General features: G+C 37.8%; 1 protein-coding gene and 1 long non-coding RNA gene across 2 annotated transcripts in view; both read right to left on the reverse strand.

Moving 5' to 3' along the window:
* LOC132106189 (uncharacterized) overlaps positions 1-22,311 on the reverse strand; it is a 228,828-nt gene that overhangs the window by 76,380 nt on the left and 130,137 nt on the right. The gene's annotated exons all lie outside the window — the stretch shown is intronic.
* Positions 9,997-22,143, reverse strand: LOC132106023 (macrophage mannose receptor 1-like). Its single transcript, XM_059511614.1, has 11 exons — positions 21,637-22,143; positions 21,200-21,541; positions 19,730-20,098; positions 19,275-19,649; positions 15,982-16,356; positions 15,552-15,896; positions 11,667-12,035; positions 11,039-11,419; positions 10,600-10,647; positions 10,437-10,513; positions 9,997-10,228 (listed from the first exon to the last, which is right to left on the reverse strand). Exons 3-11 carry the CDS (start codon positions 19,989-19,991, stop codon positions 10,148-10,150), a joined length of 2,313 nt encoding a protein of 770 aa, XP_059367597.1. The 5' UTR covers positions 19,992-20,098; positions 21,200-21,541; positions 21,637-22,143; the 3' UTR covers positions 9,997-10,147.

Raw genomic sequence — 22,311 nt, forward strand, 5'->3', positions numbered from 1 at the left:
AAGTAATTTTATAATTTTAGTTTTAATAGTTTAAAGTCATGATGTTTGGAGCTTTGTTTTAAATTTCTAAATTAAACGTTTGAATTGATTTGAAAACTTGAAATGTCAATGTTTTTTTCTGCATACATTGAAATTAGGAGCACTCTTACTGACTGGTGTTAAAAAAAGAATATGAAACTATAGACAATACATGGGACTAGACTGTACAGTACAAATATAAAGGTATATACAAGAAGTGACCAAGTCAAAATATTGTATAGTACCATAATATCTCATTTACATTGCATCTGCACTTGCCATGAGACAAAAATGCAATTAATAAAAACTTTCTGACAAATTCTTGGAAATTCTGACAAATTAAAACATTTTTTATTGGCCATTACATTAAAGAAATCAATAGATTTGTCTGTGATCAGCTACCGATATTTTTGTCCATGACTATATATATATATATATATATATATATATATATATGTGTATATATATATATATACATATATATATTAATCATTGCCAAAAATATTGGCACCCTTGGTAAATATGATCAAAGAAGGCTGTGAAAATTAAACTGCATTGTTTATCCTTTTGGTCTTTTTTTATCACAAAAGTCTAACCTTTCATTGGATAAGAATTTAAAATGGGGGGAAATTTAATTATGAAATGTTTTTTTCTAATACACATTGGACACAATTAACGATTTAGCCATTTATTCAATACTTTTTTAAAACCTCCATTTGCCACTTTAACAGGTCTAAATTTTCTGACAAGAACACCTGACAAGAGATCAGAGACAATTCCTTCATCCAGAATCATTCCAGACCCTTTAGATTCCCAGCTCCATGTTGGTGCTTCTCCTCTTCAGTTCACTCCTCTCATTTTCCATAGGGTTCAGGTCAGAGGACTGGAATGGCTTTAGCAGAAGCTTGGTTTTGAGCTCAGTGACCCATTTCTGTGTTTCACACACAAACACTATAATTTGCTGTTATACTCCATATAACTCCATATACAAGCCAGAAACGAAGCCTTTTTTTTGCACCGGCCTATTAAAAGGGTTAATGGTCCCACCTAGTGATCAACCGTTAAAATAACAAATTTTACCTCTTCCCAAAAGGAAAAAACCACAAACAATCAAGAATACATGATTATATGGTGTCATGGCTTTGTAATCAAAAAATGACGTTATATTGGAAATCATTGGGACACAAACAGCCACCAACAACAAATGAGGGAGAAAACATTAAAATCTAATGCTGCACAAAAACTAACAATGCATCAAAGCCAATCTTGTTAATAATCTTTGACATGCCCAAGACTGTGATAAAAGGTAAAAAAAATATCCAGTCCACAATCACTTTTTATATTTAAAATATGTAATTTTGTGTTTTTTTTCCAAATCAGTGACATCATTTATGAACTTGGTAATTAAAGAGTTAAAATATTGGGTTTTGCAAACATTTGGTAGTTTAGGGACTGAGGTTGATTAATAGATTTATGCAAAAAAAAAAAAAATATCTGGTACATTTTTACAGCAGTTTAATTTAGTGGATGTTTTCATCCACGAAGATCCCGAAAGGTTAGTGAATTTGCCCACAGTGTACCGTTGAGTTTTTGAAACATTTCAAAGCATTTTCCCAAAATATGGGTCAAAATAAGATTTGTCACCAAAAATCATTCCATTAGCTCAAACACAGAGAAAGTTGTGGCCAAAATAAGACTCAACTTTACCCCCCAGTGGACGAAAACGTCCCCAACAACGCATAAGGGTTAACCAGTGTTTGGGGTCCTAGGGGACCCCACTGGATTTTTCCTTCATTTTTTAAAAGTGTTACCTTCATCTCAGGGGCATGAAACTCGGTGACCTTTCCTAAATAATCTTATCTAAACATGCACAAAAAACTGAGCTTGATTTGGTTGTTCTGAAGGTGTGTAAAAAAAAATGTTTAAGGTGTTTTACAAAAAAAAAACTTTTTAATTTTGTTTGTCAAAAAAAAAATAGAAGTAAATCCATTATAAATCTGAAAATATCTACGTATAAACCAATTTCTGGTCCTGGAGAATAAATAAAAAGTGGAATGAACTTTCCATCTTATACACACACACACACATGTATGTGCAACAGAGAGCATTTTTACAGAAAATGGCATAAATAAAAATTTCACAAATGCAACATGGAACACACACACACATAGAGAGAGAAAGAGAGAGAGGGAAAAGCGCAGAAAAACTTTTGCACTCTGAGAAAGTTTACTGTTAGATGAAAGAGCTGCAGCAGTATTTTGAAAACATCACAGTTAAAGTATAAAAGTGGCAGTCTGGGTCCCGCACACAGCTCATTCTGTAACCGCACCATGGCCAAAAGGTACAGTCTTGAGGAGACCCTGGATTTCATATTGGATCAAAGTGATAATGAAGAATGCCTGAAAAACACTGACCCAGATAATCCTGAGGACTTTACTACTGACACAGAAAATGAAACCGAGTTTCAAGAGGATTACCAGGAATCTGAAGAGGAGGATTATGAGGAGGAAGGCCATGCAGACGAAATCTTGTCTAAAAATGGAAACATTATCTGGAATACTACTCCACCTCCACAGAGGCCAGGAAGAGGTTCAGCATCAAGGATCATGAAACAAGGTATGCAAGCTCTCGCGTCGATGACATAAATTCAGCCTTTTTATTATTTTTTCCGATGTAAATCCAGAACAGCTTGATTGAAAAGACAAATTTGTAAAGCAAAAGTGCATGGTGACAGCTGGGATGACGTAGATGGGATAGAGTTTGAAGCTTTTATTGGTTTGATCGTTCTTGCCAGTGTTTATTGCTCACGCAATGAGGCCTTGACAAGTTTGTGGGATGTTGAAACTGGTCGTTTGATTTTTCGGGCCATCATGTCACTGCAGAAATTCACAACATTCTCAAGAATCATCTGATTTGACAACAAGTACACAAGAACAGGTCGACGTGAGACTGACAAGCTGGCTGCAATCCGAGACATCATGGGTTGAGTATCTCTCTCTGATGTATAACCCAGGCCCAGATGTAACTGTAGATGAGTGCTTGCTTCCATTCAGAGGAAGATGTGCTTTCAAGCAGTACATTCCCAGCAAACCTGCAAAGTACGAAATCAAGATCTGGGCTGCATGTGATTCCAGAAAAAGTTATGCTTGGAATATGCATCTGTACACAGCAAAGCCTCTAGGTGGAAAGCCTGAAAAAAAACAGGGTATGCGAGTGGTCCTCGACTTGACCGCTGGTCTTCAGGGACGCATAATAACCTGTGACAATTATTTTTTTACGTTACATGCCCTTGGCCAGAAGCTCCTAAAAAAAACAGCTAACAATGGTTGACAATAAGAAGAAATAAGCCTGAGCTTCCACCTGCTCTTCTCTCAACAAAAGGCAGAGATTGCTTTTCTTCTGTCTTTGCCTTCAGTGACACACATTGCTTTGTATCTTATCGTCCCAAAAATGGCAAAAATGTGTTACTAATGAGCTCCTGCCACAATGAGGCCATAGTAAGCGATAGGAAAGGGACAAGAAGCCTCAAGTAATCTTGGATTTCAATCATTTCAAAGGAGGAGTTGACAACATTGACAAGGTATTTCCAAATTTGATATTCATATGCATCATTTGCTAAATATATAATGCATTTCTTTTGTCAGTGAATGTACAAATTTGTGTGTCTTTGTAATATGGCAGATGATTGCAACCTACAGCTGCAAGAGGAAAAAAGCTTGTTGGTCAATGGCTGTTTTTTTCAGCCATGATTGACGTGTCTGCCATTAATGCTTTTGTGGTGTGGAAAAAGATAAATCCTGCATGGGAGAGAGGAAAATGTTTCCAGAGAAGTCTCTTTCATGAAGAGCCGAAAACACCTGCCTAGTACACCAGCCTCAGTCAAATTATTGAGGAAAATGCAAGATCCTCCTCTTGACAGTGAAGAGGCTCCAGGACCCTCCACTCAACCTCCATCCTCAAAAAGAAAGTGCTGTGAGGTGTGTCCACGGAACAAAGATGTGAAGTCCAAAAGGCACTGCACAAACTGCAGGAAGAACATCTGCATTACTCATACTATCAACATCTGCCAAATGTGCATGTACTTTAGTTCATGATACGAAGTACCATTATCAGTGTTTTGCATTCTGCTTGTTCTTTCACTTGTTTATTAGCCATGTGATTTATATAAAGTTGTATTGTTCTGTGTACCCTTTACTCCTGTTCATTACAGTTTATTGGTGCTGTTGTTTTGTTTTGTATTATATTGTTTTATTTACTTTGTTAAATTCATCAAAGTTGTGAGAAGTTGAAGCGTCAAGAAAAATTAAGTGAAAATCCCTATGGACCTCTATAGGATATATATATGTGGTCATTGCACTTTCTTTCTTTAATTATAATTTCTAAAGTTTTTCCACAAACCAGCAGATGTCAGTATTCTATCCCTAACACAGGGCAATGACTAAAAACAAATTCGATTTAATTAAGATTGACATTTAAGTGATTTTTTCTTTAAAAAATAATTTTTCATGAGCCAGTTTATGGCCTAGTTAAGTAACTGTGCAGTAAGATTTAAGAGATTCAAGATTTTTATTCGTCACATACAAAATTATATATAGCATATATAACCAGCAGTGAAATGTGAGTCAGGTCCGCTCCATGGACAGTGCAATTATTAAGGAAAACAACACAGATGAAAATATACATTAATATAGCTATGTAAGAATGAAATAAAAGTAAACAATCAAAATATAAAAAAGATGTATATTGTAGAATTAAATATAGAACGCAAAATAATGTGCATGAAAGTAAACTGTAGTCTTAAATATTAAGATATACAGGGATGTACAATGTGCATTTTACTGTAGTCTTAAATATTAAGATACACAGGAATGTACAAGAGGCAAATGTGCAAATAGGGTGACACTGTCAATGTGAGGCAGTGAATGATGAATATCTTACTGATGAAGTGAATATTAAGTGGAGATATGAAGAAGTTAAGAGGCTGGTTTAGAGTTTAGGAGCCTGATGGCCTGAAGGAAGAAACTCCTCCTGAGTCTCTCGGTTTTTGCCATCAGGCTACGGTAGCGCTTACCAGATGGCAGCAAAGTGAAAAGATGGTTACTGGGGTGGGTGGAGTCTTTGATGATTTTAGCAGCTCTACTTCTGCAGCGTTTGAGGTAGATGTCCTGCAGAGAAGGGGAGAGCAGACCCTGAAATGCGCTCAGCTAAGCGCACAACTCTCTGCAGGGCTTTGCAGTCTTGACTGGAGCTGTTCCCATACCACACTGAGATGCACTGAGTCAATACACTTTCTATAGCCCCAGAATAGAAAGTTTTCAGGATTGCTGGTGAGACCCTGAATTTCCTCAGCTGTCGCAGATGGTACAGTCTTTGCCTGGCTTTATTAACCTGTGTTTGAATGTGAGTAGTCAAAGTCAGGTCCTCGAAGATGTTTACACCAAGGTACTTGAAGCTGCTCACCCTCTCCACAGGGGTCCCACTGATCATAAGAGGAGTATAGGGCTGCTGCTGTCTCTTCCTGAAGCCCACAATCAGCTCTTTAGTTTTGCTCACATTCAGAGAGAGACAGTTGTCCTGGCACCATGATGTTAATTTCTCTACCTCATCCAAGTATGCGGCCTCATTATTGTTGTGAATGAGGCCCAGAACCACAGTATCATCAGCAAATTTGATAATGGATGTGGAGCTGTGCGAAGACACGCAGTCATGTGTGTAGAGAGAGTAGAGCAGGGGACTCAGGACACAGCCCTGCGGGGCTCCTACGTTCAGGGTGAGGGAGCTGGAGGTGTACTGGCCTAGTTTCACCACTTGAGGTCTGCCGGTGAGGAAATCAAGAATCCAGTTGCAGAGTGAAGAATTCAGGCCGAGGTCCATGAGTTTGGAAGCTAGCTTTAAGGGGACTATAGTATTAAAAGTTGAGCTATAGTCAATAAATAGCAGCCTTACATAGTTCCTGTTATTGCTGTCAATGTGTGTGAGAGAAGAGTGCAGGATGTGAGAGATGGCATCATCTGTGGATCTGTTTGGGCGATAGGCAAACTGAAGAGGGTCCAAAGTATCCGGTATGGAGGAGCAGATGATGTTTTTAACCAGTCCCTCAAAGACCTTCATGACTATTGATGTGAGGACAACTGGACGATAGTCATTCAGACAGGAGGGTTTATTGTTCTTAGGCACAGGGATGATGACCGATTTTTTGAATGAGGTGGGAACCACCAATGTAGCAAGGGACTCATTAAAAATGGATGTAAACAAACCAGCGAGCTGATCAGCGCAGGACCGCAGAAAACGGCCAGAAATCCCATCAGGTCCGGCTGCTTTCCTTACATTCACTCGCTTTAGTGCCCTCCGACACGGTGATCGCATGATGATCGCTGATCTGACTGTTGCTTCCTGATGCGCTAATCGGCAGACTTACACTGCTTAAATTGCTTTCAAAGCGGCCGTAGAAAGTGTTTAGCTCGTCAGCCAGCGACGGATCTGCTCTCACCTCTGCAGAGGATTTATGTCCAAAGGCACAGATGGTCCTTAGTCCTTGCCACTTGCGTCGGGAGTCATTTAGCTGGAAATGTGACTCTATGGGGCTGTTTACACCTGGCCACTTCATGCGTTTTCTCAGATCGGATAGTTATCTGATTTATCAAAACGGTTCCATTTACACCTGGTCACATGAATGTGTTTTTGCGAAACGGATTTAAATCCGATCTTCAATTCCCGCGCTATATGCAGATTTAATGGAGTGCACGTCACCGAAAGCAACAGATATGAGCTGCATTTTATTGATCATCAGCTAAAATTTCAAAATCAAAGACCGCAATAAGAGAGAGCGGCAACAGCACTGGTAAGATCATTTAGCTTCTCTACTATTAATGATGATGATTGTGTGTTAAGCGTTCGCGACTTACTTTCACTTTGATTTGCGATAGTTTGCACGTTGGTTTAATGAATATATGCTCAGCTTCTCATCTGGTGGTGCGTGTTCCAGTAGCGTCGTCATATCTGGCTATAACATTACATATAGCTTATAACACGCCCTCACACGTTTATTTATTTTTGCATTTTGGGGAGGAGTACAATTTACATATGTGGTTTTAACAACCAGATGCATTTACACTTGTCTAGTTTTGTCTGGAATGCGGCCCAGACCACCTCCTGAAGTGGTTTGAGCGATCGGATTCAAATCCGTCTCAAATGCGTTTCGGAGGGCATTTACACCTGGTCTTTTCACGATCGGATAGCTATCCGATCTGAGAAAACGCATGAAGTGGCCAGGTGTAAACGGCCCCTATGCGTTCCCTGTATCTGTGTTTGGCGGCTCTTACTGCGCGTCGGAGAGCATAGCACGATGCTTTGTACTCGCTCATGTTTCCCCAACAGAAGATCGGCATTGTAAGCAGTAGTGCGTTTGTTTACTGCTGCATGGATTGATCTGTCCACCCACGGTTTCTGATTTGAGAATGTCCTTATAGTTATTGTATTCGTAGCTTGTTCGGCTAGCGTGTTTACAAAGCTTAATGCTACATCCGTGAACTCGCTGACGTCAGATGAACTTGCACGAAACATGTCAATGTCATCAAGAGCAGCCTGTAACGTTGCTTCTGATTGGGCAGACCATCGCGTCACCACCCTCTGCACCGGGGGATCTTGAACGAGCCGTTGTGTATATTCCAGTGTGAGGAAAATGGTGGCATGGTCCGATTTACCGAAAGCCGTTAGTGAGCGAGCTTTGTAAGCATTCTTAAACTGAGTGTAGCAATGATCCAGTGTGTTCGGTCCTCTGGTTGGACAGGATACATGTTGGTTAAAATTAGGCATAATTTGCCTTAGTTTGGCTTTGTTAAAGTCTCCAGCAATGATAATAGCAGCGTCAGGATGTTTGTTGATGTTGCCGCTGAGCGCATCGTGAAGCTCAGACAAAGCCAAGCCGGTGTCTGCATGTGGAGGGATGTAAACAGCAGTTATAATGATCGATGAAAACTCCCGAGGCAAATAGAATGGGCAGCAAATAATCGGTAAATGTTCTAGATGAGGCGAGCAGGAGCGCGACAGAGTGGAGATATTCCTGGGGTCACACCATTTCTTGTTAATCATGAAACACACTACTCCGCCTTTGGATTTGCCGGCCTCAGCTGTCCTGTCCATCCGTAAAACAGAGAATTTTTCAGACGGCATTACAGCAGCGTCCGGGACCAAGGGCGTGAGCCATGTTTCAGACAAACAAAGGATGTTACAGTCCCTAATGTCCCATTGGAAACTTATCCTGGCTCTAAGATTGTCCATCTTATTCTCCAGAGACTGGACATTGGCGAGCAGAATGCTCTGTAAAGAAGGGCTGTGTGCTCTTTTCCTTAGTCTGTTGCGAATCCCAGCACGTTTCCCGCGGTGTTTCTTGATCCGTCGCCTCGGGTGGTTATTCAGGTGGCCATTGTTCATCTCGGCGTTCCGGAGAATCTCAGATGGCCACGATGGGTTGGAGGATAAAGTGTCCTGAAACAGGTCAGTGAAGCGGTGTCCAATGTCCAAAAGTGTTTCCTTTCCGTATATGATCAGTGCAGAGGTAATGTGTGTAAAAAGAGAAAGCCAAAGTAGGTAAAAAAGTAAATAAAAACATAATCTAAGTGGAGCGACCTGGACGGCGACCGGACTCGGCAGCGCCATCAGGAATTTAATAAATTGGTAATAAATAGGTAAAAAAAACTTCAAAATTTCCACAAAAACAGCATCAATGTATAGTTGATTGATTAAGGCTTATAGGTACTTCACTAATTTATGAAGCTCAATCATCTTTTGTTGCACATGACAAATATATTCTTTGGTTTTTCTCATTGTGATGGATGATTAATGGAATTTGGGCTTTGTTTTCCCCTACTCTTTATATTTCTGTGAAACAGGAAGCCATGGCTGGATAATTTCATGTTTATGTTAATTCATGTTAATTGTGAATATGAATGGGAGTATACTTCAGAGATATAATTTTCTAGGGGTACCAATAATTGTCCAACATGTGTTTGAGAAAAGCATTTATTTGGTAATGATATTTCCCCCAAATTTTAAATTATTATCCAATGAATTTTTTTTTTTTAATTCTTTAAATAAAATATCAAAAGAATAATAATGCAGATTAATATTCATAGCTTTGTTTGATCATATTTACCTATGTGACCCTGGACTACAAAACCAGTATTAAGTGTAAATTAAAAAAAAGAAAATGATTTGTTAGGATAGGATCATATTCGGCTGAGATGTTTGAAAATCTGGAATCTGAGGGTGCAAAAAAATCTAAATATTGAGAATATTGCCTTTAAAGTTGTTCAAATTAAGTTCTTAGCAATGCATATTACTAATCATGTAAATGCAGAATGTAACCTCGCAGGAGCGGGATAAAAAAAATTGTCCCATGCAGACTACTCTCAAGGCAAGGCATTTTTCATCTTAATGTATGTAGTATATTTATTTATGACACTATATTTTATAATTTCACTATCTTAATTATTTGCTACATGATTAGTAAAGGAATAATCCACCAAAAAGTGAAAACTCTTACTTCGTATGCCTTCTGTTTTCTAAGTCCTGACAAAGAAAATAGCTATGTGTAAAGCATGTCTGCATCCTTTCTTATTTTTGTGCATGATTTATTTAGTTACTTCAACACCTTAAGGAGAAGAAGGTGCCAGGTTCAATATTTTCATCTTATTTTCATCCATTTGGTTTTACTGTACTAAAACATAGAATGCACAAAACAACCACAACTTACATTCAGAATTTCAAATTTTATTTAACTTTACACAACATTCAGTTCCATTCATATGCATAACTTCAAAACAAACACAAAACATCTTATTTTTTATATTCAGATCATACTGCTGTCAGAAATCGTTGCTATAATAAGTATAAAATTATTGCTTCACATGATATGCCTTTACATGAAATACTACTGTAAGTCAAATTTCCCATCATTCTTTTATTAAAATCAAGCTATCATAAATTTGATACAAAAACCCTTCATTGATTTAACAGGTCCATTAAAACAACTTAAAACATAATGAAATAAAATTTTTGGGAGAATATTTCTTGGTCAAGTATTGAGCCCACAATTGTATTGAAAACTGCAAAGCGTTGTCCTCCTCCATCAGGGATTGATTTTGCGATAACCTCTCAATTTCATGGTGACGTTGCTTTGAAGTCCGAGCCTCATCAACTCCTCTTTTAACTGAAAATATATGAGCTTTATGACATTCATGCACTGATAAGATATGTATATTTATTATTCACATTTAAAAGTGTTTCCTAGAAGTCTTTTGAAATGAAATGTTTAAATAGAAAATTATGTCTAGTATATATAAACAAAAAGTAATATACATTATGTAAATATTAATTGGTGTAGATGAATGCCTCATGTTAACTCTTAAGTCGATTACCTGTATAATCACAAGCTCTTCAATCTGAGACTCTGACCAATTCTTTTGACTTGTAAACTTCACTTGCATTCCTATCGCTGATCAATGGGGGAGGAAAAAAAATCTTTACGGTGTTTTATGTATTGAAAGCAGCGGAAACAATCACATATCCAAGTAAGCTTACCATACTCAGCTGACAAAGGTGGGTTGATATGATGGTCATCAGATTCACCTAACAGCAAACCGAAATATCATACGTTACACTTATGATACAGACCACGACTTAGGTGCCCTTGAGCAAGGCATCGAACCCCCAACTGCTCCCCGGGCGCCGCAGCATAAATGGCTGCCCACTGCTCCGGGTGTGTGCTCACAGTGTGTGTGTGTGTGTTCACTGCTCTGTGTGTGTGCACTTCGGATGGGTTAAATGCAGAGCACAAATTCTGAGTATGGGTCACCATACTTGGCTGAATGTCACTTCACTTCACTTCACTTCAGACTTTTGTTTCTTTTTATTTTACAGCATACACATGCATATCCATATTGCCACTGTTGTTTTCTTATTTTTGGGTGTAATAGCCTAATGTTTATTCATTTTCATTCTAGAAGGTATATTTGCTCACCACTGTAACAGAAGAAAGGCAAACTGTCAAAGCATCTCTCATCTGTCCACTGACCAAAGTGTTGTAAAGACACAGCTGTGCAGTGCTGAGATCCCTGCTGCCCTGATATAACTGCACCGTTATCTGGTTCTGCGGGAAGATTTTGAGTTGATGGAAGCCAATATGAGAAGGAAGAGCTGCTCTGATCTGACCACAGTCTGTTTCGGTGCAGACCAATCCAGACATTTGTATTAAATCGTTCAATGCTCAGTATCTGTAGACGCTCTGTCTCATTCCTCACACTGGCCAGGTCTGTGTATTCCTCTCTGCAGTAGCTCTGAGCTTCAGTCCAGGTCTTTTCCTCAGATACCCAGACATACTTCTGAGAGGAGTTGTCTCTACCTAGGATAAAAACGTTAAGACAATAAGTCAATTCATTTGTTACTTCATCTGGCCATCCATCTTTTTAAATGTATTTATTTTTACAATACACCTGCATTTACAAAACACACAATTTTTGGGTGGTACACTGGATTTTTGATCCAAGCCAAGTCTTACCACAAGGACAGTGATGGTTGTTGAGACTTTTGACTTAAAGTGAAAGCAGTATGTACATAAAAGAAATACATTTTCAATTGGAATGTCTTACCATCATAGCAGACAAATGTGTAAGGATGGTCACATGAATAATCTGCCCATTCCCCATTAGAATCCATGAAAACACACAGCTCGTTCCCACCACTGTTGTCTGGTTCATGTAGCCAGTTCCTGAAATCTCTCTCTCCTTCCTGATAGAAATCATTGTCTTCCAGTGACCATCTCCAGCTGTTCACATCATCATACAGTCCAATCCAGGCTGAACCACTGTAACTCCCATTATCTGTGTTAATGAGTCTGTTCATTTCCTCCATGTTATCAACGGTGGCCAGATCTGTGTAATTCTGTCTGCAGTAGCTCTGAGCTTCAGTCCAGGTCTTAGATTCATTGACAAAGTGATACTGATGGGATGATGCTGATGCTATTTGTGCTATGAAAAATGAATAAATTTACCACTGTAGCATGCGTGATACAGTTTTCCGTGGTTATTATACAGCCACTTAGTACTGTGAAGTGATTTTGTTGTGCTTGATTGTGTATGAGATTATGCTTATGCTTTTGAAGTAATAGCCTATCTTGGCTTCTATCAGCTGCAGCTCTGGTATGCTGTCTCAATATACTTCTACACAACATGATATCCACACATGGCCGAGGCCCAGACCTCGGTAAATTTTTCATGTTCGAAAATAAAATTTGTTCTCTGATTGACTAATTTGCTGCTAAACTCCGCATATGAATGTAAGCATGTATAATTCAAAATGTTTAGCGTCAGTGGTATGAAAATTATCGCTGCGAGACACTTCCAAAGTGAACGAGTCTTTAGAGAGTTGTTAGCGAGAGTGTGAGATGCAGTAGAAAGTTAATAAAGTAGGAACTTGCGGTTTAGGGCCAGCGATAACTTTATCTTATCTAATTTCCAAAATATTTGAAATGTTTTCGGTTTATTTTATTTATTTATAGTTTTTTGTTTATTTTAATAGCAACATCTGGCAACATTGCATCACCAGCATTAGTCCTTGTAGTTAACAAAAAACTGCAAAAAAAATAGCAGCGGCTATATACACTAAGTGCAAATATATATAGATTCTATTTATTTTGTTAAAATAGCAGGATTTTTTGCTATTTATACTACTTTCTCCAAATAGTGGCAATTATCTGCACCTCAGTATTGTAGTACACTATAAAACAGTATGCAATAATAACTTATTGAGTGTAAATTTAATGGATGCCACCTTATTGGGACAATAAAGCCCTCACTACACCTACCCTTAACTTTTTGATTATTTACTTAATTTTCATTGAAGATAAATGCTTTTCTGATGTGATTTGAAATTTGAAAGGGAGAAAACAATTCGCCAAAACGCGGATTAGAACCCAAGTCAATCATGTCAATATAACATGACACACGTTTAACCTTCTGCGCCACTAAAACTGGCTGTGGGGTACTGTCTTTTGTAATGTTGATTATCCGAAAATAACACATTTGGTGGGTAATATGCATGTTTGCATGTATAATAAACAATTGATACAATTATCATAAGTGTATTATTAAAGGTCCTGTTCTTCGTGATCCCATGTTTTAAACTTTAGTTAGTGTGTAATGTTCTTGTTAGAGTATAAATAATATCTGTAAAATTCTAAAGCTCAAAGTTCAATGCCAAGCGAGATATTTTATTTAACAGAATTCGCCTACAAAAAACGACCCGTTTGGACTACATCCCTCTAGTTCCTGCAGTAATGACGTCACTAAAACAGACTAACCTCCGCCCACAGGAATACACAAAAAAGGGGGCGTGGTCTTGGTGCGCTCCGACGGAGAAGAGGAAGAGCTGTGCTTGTGTTTGTCACCATGTCGTTGAAACGCTGTTATTTTCATCTCGGAGTCCAGTCATCTTTGTTTGGGCTGTACTTAGAGATCAATGGTTACAATTTAGGTTTAACTCGGTTCCGGAAAATTATAATCCACATGTAAAACTGTATGCAGCACATTTTGCTGAGGACAACTTCCTCAATCTCAATCAGTTTAATGCCGGATTCGCACAAAGATTATTCTTGAAAGATGGAGCAGTTCCCTCTTTGTCTGGAGAAGGCGTTGTTTATGGACCACAACCGGTAAGTGTATTTTATTATTTAAGTTGGTGCGTTTAACAGTTTCTGTAACTTATTACACAAGGGCAACACTGTTTAGCTTAGTTAACTAGATGTTAGGGCTGTGCAAAAAAAATCTAATGCGATTTTCATGCGCATCAGTAAAAACGCTCCTGTGATTATAAGTACATCTCCAGCACGTGTGTTCAGATCAGGATTGCCAGGTTTTCAAAACAAATCCTGCCCACTTGCTTCTCAAAACTAGTCCAAGACTAGATCAATGGTGTTTCCAGGAGGGCAGCGCACGCTAACCTGCTGTCGAATCACAACACAGGAACCGCTGGCACAATCAGAACTCGTTACGTATTTCTGAAGGAGTGACTTTATAGAACAAGGAGGTGAAATAGGTGAATTGTGTGAAAAATACTGTTTTTTTACACGCAAAACATGAACACATTTTATATTGCACACTGTTAACACAATCAAAGCTTCAAAAAAGCACGAAAAATGGGACCTTTAACTAACTTTGATGCCATAAATAGGGTATGATTTAAAAATGAGCATCCCTCTAAAAAAATCTACATTTCTGTCTCTTTTCAAGTATTAAGAGAGTATATAATTAGTTGTATTTATATGGGTTATTATAGAAACCCCCTGGACCTCACTAATTTTCAAAGCCTGGCTACGGCCATGTATCCACATCTAATGTTGACTCAGCAGTAGAGTTACACTCACGGGACACTGCACTTATTCACAATCACAAATTTGTGTTAATTGCATCTGCTTTAAAGCCTTGCTGGTTAAACATCTAATTTATGTGTTGTTCTGATGTACGCTTTTCTGATGTAAACAAATATTTACTGATTACTGGACTAAGTTGTCTTTCATGCCTGATTGATTTAGCATCAAATACAGTAAATTAAATCAATAGTTCACCCAAAATTTTTATTTCTGTTATTATTTACACACGTTGTCCCAAACCTGTATTCATTTCTGTCTTGTGTGGAACACAAAAGAAGATATTTTGAATAATGGGGGTAATTAAACAGTAGCTTGTCCACATTGACTGATAGTAAGGGGGAAAATAACATGGGGACCGTGTTTGGTTACCCACATTCTTCAAAATAATGTTTATATTCAACAAAAGAAACTAATTCAGGTCTAAAACAATTTGACAGTTAGAACGACGGTGTAAAAAGAAAAAACTATATGACAGAGCTGACACAGATTAATTTTCATTTTTGCGTGAACTATTCTTTTAAAGTTAATAAAACAACAAAACAGGAAAATCACTCTCTGCTCATGACTGAACTTTTGATACAGTTGCTTTAAAAATGTATAATTTATGTATATAGTATATATAGTGTTTTTATAATATTTGTTCATTCAATTTCTTGAATGTTAGGCTACTTTTTTAATATTTTGTAATATATAGTATTGTATATATTGTATATGTGTATTTGTAATGTATATCTTTGTTCTTATTTTTCAGTGACAAAGATTTTTCTCTTCGCCCACTTTGGCCTAAATGTCTGCCATTCATTTTTCTTTTACAAGAGGGAAATTAGTAGTTAATAGTAAAACCAACATGACGAAAAATCATGATAAAATCATGAATCGTGATATTCCTGAAAAAACATTATGATCTGATATTTTTGCCTCATCGCCCACCCCTGGGCTGTGTTACAAAACTTTCAACCTCTGTAGCACCAGTGCTATGTGCAAAAAAGTTAACTCACAGCCCTGTCTTTATTTTGTGGTGTTCTTATATATGTTTTTCTTCTTCTTTTCTTCTTCTTTTCTAATTGCAGAGGTTATTTTTCATTTATTTATTTTCCTGGTTACTCACCACTGTAGCAAATGAAAGGTAGTGCAGTGTTGCAGTTTTCATCTGTCCAGCTCCCAGAGTCACTAAATGACACTGCAGTGCAGTATTCATCGTTTCCAGCATTATCTGGCTGTCCTGTCCTCCAGTTACTGAATGAAGAGTTGCTCTGATCTGACCAAGATCTGGTTCTGTAAAGTCCAATCCAAACATTTGTAAAATGTGGAATTAATGACTGAACCCTGTAGTTTTCCATCTCATTCCTGATACTGACGAGGTCTGTGTGATGTTCTCTACAGTAACTCTGAGCTTCAGTCCAGGTTTTATACTGGGAAACAAACACATAGCTTGTATTAGCATTCGCTTGTCCTGTGGGAAGCAATTTAAATGTGATTTATCATGACAGCATAATTTGTTCAAAATACTTCTTTAAGAGTCTATAAGCAGTTCTCACCATCATAGCAAACAAAAGGAAATGTACTGTAGCAAGCGGTTTCACCCCATATTCCTTGATTATATGGCAAGTACACACACAGACTCTGTCCACCCGAGTTCACTTGTTGCTGAACAAACCAGCTTTTAAAACCTCCACCTAATGCTGCATTGTCCAATGACCATCTCCAGCTGTTCAGATCATCATAGAGTCCAATCCATGTCGATCCATATAAAGTGCCACGTACTGATTTAATGAGTCTGTTCATTTCCTCCATATTATCAATGGTGGCCAGATCAGTGTAATTCTGTCTGCAGTAGCTCTGAGCTTCAGTCCAGGTCTTAGACTCAGACACAAAGTGATACTGACGGGTACATGAAGATTGTGTGCAGGTTCCTGTGAATTGTTTCACAGCACAGAAAACAAAGAAGAGGAAAAAAGTTAATATCTGAAGAAAATTATAAATGCAACACTTTTGTTTTTACCCCCATTTTTCATGAGCTGATCTCAAAGATCTAAGACTTTTTCTATGTACACAAAAGGCCTATTTCTCTCAAATGTTGTTTCAAATTTATCACACAATTGCATGCAATTGGCATGCTGACTGCAGGAATATCCACCAGAGCTGTTGCCTGTGAATTAAATGTTCACTTCTCTACCATAAGTAATTTTCAAGGGAGTTTCAGAGAACTTGGCATTACATCAAACCACACCAGCCCAGGACCTCCACATCCAGCATCTTCTGCTGATGGCAACGCTGTGGATAGATTGGCCCAGGGTGGTGGTGAAGTTATGGTATTGGCAGTTCCTGTACAGTAAAACTGCACATTTTAGAGTGGCCTTTTGTTGTGGCCAGCCTAAGGCAAAGCAGTGCAATAATCATGCTGTCTAATCAGCATCTTGATATGCCACACCTGTGAGGTGGATGGATTATCTCAGCAAAGGAGAAGTGCACACTAACACAGATTTAGACAGATTTGTGAACAATATTTAAGAAAAATAGGCCTTTTGTGTACATAGAAAAAGTCTTAGATATTTGAGTTCAGCACATGAAAAATGGAGGCAAAAACAAAAGTGTTGCATTTATAATTTTGTTTCAATGTACATCTGAATAAATATGCTTTTCATTTATGTATGGTTTGTTAGGATAAGACAATATTTGGCTAATACAACTATAGGTGCATCTCAATAAATTAGAATGTCGTGTAAAAATTTATTTTATTTCAGTAATTTCAACTCAAATAGTGAAACTTGTGTATTAAATATATTCAATGCAAACAGACTGAAGTAGTATAAGTCTTTGGTTCTTTTAATTGTGATGATTTTGGCTCACATTTAACAAAAACCCACCAATTCACAGAACAATCTCCACAGCTTTGGATATGGTGACATGCCAATCAGCTAAACAACTCAAAACACATACAAAGGTTTCCTGAGCCTTCGAAATGGTCTTTCAGTTTGGTTCACTAGGCTACACAATCATGGGGAAGATTGCTGATCTGACAGTTGTCCAGAAGACCCTTCACAAGGAGGATAAGCCACAAACATCCACAGCAAAATAAGCTATCTGTTCACAGAGTGCTGTTAGTTTAGTGGAAGGAAAAAGTGTGGAAGAAAAAAATGCACAACCAACCGAGAGAACCACAGCCTTATGAGGATTGTCAAGTAAAATCAATTCAAGAATTTGAATGAACTTCACAAGGAATGGACTGAGGCTGGTGTCGTATTCCTTTTTTTAAGCCACTGCTGAACCACAGACAACGTCAGAGGCTGGGCTAAGAAGAAGAAGAACTGGACTGTTGCCCAGTGGTCCAAAGTCCTCTTTTCAGATGAGACCAAGTTTTGTATTTCATTTAGAAACCAAGGTCCTAGAGTCTGGAGGAAGCTCATAGCCCAAGTTGCTTGAAGTCCAGTGTTAAGTTTCCACAGTCTGTGATGATTTGGGATTCAATGTCATCTGCTGGTGTTGGTCCATTGTGTTTTTTGAAAACCAAAGTCACTGCACGAGTTACAAAGAAATTTTGGAGGACTTCATGCTTCCTTCTGCTGAGCAGCTTTTTGAAGATGCTGATTTCATTTTCCAGCAGGATTTGGCACATGCCCACACTGCCAAAAGCACCAAAAGGTGGTTAAATGACCATGGTGTTGGTGTGCTTGACTGGCCAGCAAACTCACCAGACCTGAACCCCAGAGAGAATCTATGGGGTATTGTCAAGAGGAAAATGACAAACAAGAGACCAAAAAATGAAGATGAGCTGAAGGCCACTGTCAAAGAAACCTGGGCTTCCAGACCACCTCAGCAGTGCCACAAACTGATCACCTCCATGCCAGGCTGAATTGAGGCAGTAATTAAAGCAAAAGGAACTTCTACCAAGTATTGAGTACATCTACAGTAAATGAACATACTTTCCAGAAGGCCAACGATTCACTAAAAAAGTATTCTTTTTTGTTGACATAGTGAAGTGGTGGGTTTTTGTTAAATATGAGCTAAAATCATCACAATTAAAAGAACTAAAGACTTAAACCATTTCAGTGTGTGTGCGTTGAATTTATTTCATACACAAGTATCACAATTTGAGTTGAATTACTTAAATTAACTTTTTTCCACAACATTCTAATTTATTGATATGCACTTGTATTTAAGAATCTGGGATCTAAGGGTGCAAAAAAAAAAAAAAATCGAAATATTTAGAAAATCACCTTTAAAGTTGTCCAAGTGAAGTTCTTAGCAATGCATATTACTAATGAAAAAATATGTTTTTATATATTTACAGTAGGGAATTTACAAAATATCTTAATGGAACATGATCTTTAAAATATCCTAATGATTTTTGGCATGAAAGAAAATTCCATAATTTTGTACCATACAATGTTTTTTTTTGTGGCTATTGCTAAAAATATACCCCAGCGACTAAAGACTTGGTTTCGTGGTTAGGGGTCTCATTTATATACGACACTGGAGGAATTTGAAGAAGAGTAAAACGTATACTGCTGTGCATTTGACCCTAATTAACAGTTGTTTGATCCCTATATGTTGTACTTCATGATATTTAGTTGTAAAATAAATTATGAAAAAATAATAATAATAATAATAATAATAGTAAAGTTTTGAAGACTAAAACCATTTTGGGGATCAGTCCCTTTGGTCATATTTTTTTTTATTATAATTTAATCATTAACATGTTAAGTTTTACCAACATTTTACAAAAAGTTTTCTACAATAAATTTCAATGTAATTTGAATCCACATATTTTCTGGTGCTAAAAGTCTTATTCGTCACAAATAATGACATCCAAAAAAGTGAGAGAACTTACTGTTGTAACAGAAGAAAGGCATGTTGATTATACAGATCTCATCTGTCCATCGGCCTGAATGTCTGAATGAGACTGCAGTGCAGTGCTGATAGCCATTTACATAATCTTGATTGCCACCGTTATCTGGTTGGGCTTGTAACCCAGGAATTTCAGGCCTCCAGTTTTGATAACTGTTATTCTGACTGTTTGACCAAACTCTGTTTCTGTACAGGCCGATCCAGACATCTCCACCTGTTGTCTCATAGATCCTCTGGTTCTCAGTCTGATTTCTCACATTGGCGAGATCGGTGTAATGCTCTCTGCAGTATCTATGAGCCTCTAACCAGGGTTTCCCATAAATGATACTGATAAAACTCTGTGTGGCGGTTTCTCTACCTGATATGAAATATGACAAATTTATTTGCACATCAGCTATCAATGAAAAAATATCTAATTAAAAAAAAAAAAGTTGTTACCATCATAGCAAACAAATTGGATTGCAAAGTCACATGACAAATCAGCCCATTCCCCATTAGAATCCATGAAAACACACAGCTCGTTCCCACCACTGTTGTCTGGTTCATGTAGCCAGTTCCTGAAATCTCTCTCTCCTTCCTGATAGAAATCATTGTCTTCCAGTGACCACCTCCAGCTGTTCACATCACCATACAGTCCAATCCAGGCTGAACCACTGTAACTCCCATTAACTGTGTTAATGAGTCTGTTCATTTCCTCCATGTTATCAACGGTGGCCAGATCTGTGTAATTCTGTCTGCAGTAGCTCTGAGCTTCAGTCCAGGTCTTAGATTCATTGACAAAGTGATACTGATGGGATGATGCTGATCCTGGCAATAGAGGAACAAAAAAAAAGTATTTATTTGTTTATCCTTGTTTACCAAATATTTCTAATGAATTCAGTGGACTCCAATCTGAGACTGCTAACAACATTTAAGCATTTTTCTCATTTAATTAATTATTTACTATTAGAAATTATATGATCAGTATTGAGTGGAAAAATGAACACAAATTTCAGAATATAGTGTATAGTAGTTGGTGGTTTGTTTTCCTTTTGCTTTAAACACAGTAGCCATTGAACGGCATGAAATTCTCAAGATTGTGTCACACTAAAATTGTTAATGGTCACCAAAATATTTTGGCTACCAACATTCTTCAAAATTTCTTCTGTGTTCTGTAGAAAAAAGATATGCATACCAATTTGGAATGACACAATTAAACATATTGGGGGAACTAGTATGCCTTTAAAGGCACTTTGACCCCAAGAATGACAACGGTAACGATATTAGAAGCCACACCAATGCATGAAAACATTCTGCAGAAGAGCACAGAAGTTATGTTGTCTACCACTTTAAATGCTTAAACTTCTTAAAGTAGGGTGGATTCTGATTGGCTAATTGTTAAAGATTTTATCACCCAACATTGGAAAAATCTCTCTAAAATTGATTCCAACTACATTATTTCTTATTGTTGTTATTGTTATATACAGTGGCTGAGAAAACTCAAGAGGGAAATGTTTCAAGGGCATCCAAACAATGCTTACGAAAATGAACCATGGTTTTATTATAGTAAAAGTGTAGTAACCATTTTTTTATTATTAAATTTTTTTATTTATTAACATTTCTTGGGCATACTGGTTATGATTTTTATAACTACAGTTGCACACATACCATCTGTACTACTTGCAGCTCATTTCTCTATTTGGTTGTGTTGTGAGTATTTCAAATTCAGCACGTGCTGTCAAATTGCTGAAGATATTTTCTTAATTTGCTGGTGCTTTTTCTGTTTGCATGTGTTATCTTAAATTAGGCTTTGAGCTATCTCAGCCACCATAGTTATAGTTGTTATTGAATTTCCCTATTCTCATGGAATTTAAATTTTTAAAACTCTATATTGGTGTAAGTCGCTTATATGTTCTCTACTGTACTCACCACTGTGGCAAAAGAAGGGAAACGCAACATTGCAGTCTTCATCAGTCCATGTCCCAGAGTCACTAAATGACACTGAAGTGCAAGATCCAGCAGTATCTGGCTGCCATGTGCTCCAGTAAGTAAATGAAGAGTTGCTTTGATCTGACCAAGACCAGGTTCTGTACAGTCCAATCCACACATGGACATAATAAATATTTTGTAATAAATATTGGATCTTCTGGTTTTCAACCTCATTTCTGATACTGGCAAGATCTGTGTGATGTTCTCTGCAGTAGCTCTGAGCTTCAGTCCAGGTTTTGTATTCGTTGGTATAAACATAAGTTGCACTGGCATTTTCTCTTCCTGAAAAATATAAACAAATTGTAGTTCAGGGAAAGGACGGTTTAGTTGTTTTCAGTTTTGTTCACCATCTTATGCGTTTTAATAGGACAGCTCACCATCATAGCAGACCGCAGAATAAGATGCGGAGCAGCTTTCCGTAGACCATATCCCTTTGTTTATATACACACACAGATGTTGTACTTCAGAATTCCCTGGTCCTTTATTATACCAGTTCCTGAAGTCTTTCTCTCCAGCCTTAAAGAAGTCACTGTCCTCTAGAGTCCATTTCCAACCGTTCAGATCATCATAGAGTCCAATCCATGCCAAATCATTGGAAACATCATTCACTGTGTAAAATAACTGGAGTGTCTGTTGATTATTTTCAATGGTGACCAGATCAGTGTATTTCTCTCTACAGTATCTCTGAGCTTCTGTCCAATTCTTGGATTCATTCACAAAGACATACTGAGAGGCACACAGTGTGAGGGGAAAGAAACCTGTTGAAAACACAAAAGTTGCCTTATGATGACATCAAATGATAATGTCTCAGTTATGTCCATTGTCAGACATTAGAGGCCCTCTCCCAAATCCTCACTTTTGTAACGTATTGCCACTTTGACTATCGGGTCTTCTATTTGTCTTCTGTGGAGCTCACCTTAGTGTGGGCTCAGCAGAAGTGCACATCTAGGGTGCAAAGGGGGCATTTGCCAGCACCCTTCTAAAAAGCTAAAGACCCTTTGCACGTGACGTCACGCTCTACTCATGGAATTCTGAATGCCATGACGGACGGC

This window comes from Carassius carassius, chromosome 26, assembly GCF_963082965.1.
Source record: "Carassius carassius chromosome 26, fCarCar2.1, whole genome shotgun sequence".
Classification (NCBI taxonomy): Eukaryota; Metazoa; Chordata; class Actinopteri; order Cypriniformes; family Cyprinidae; genus Carassius; species Carassius carassius.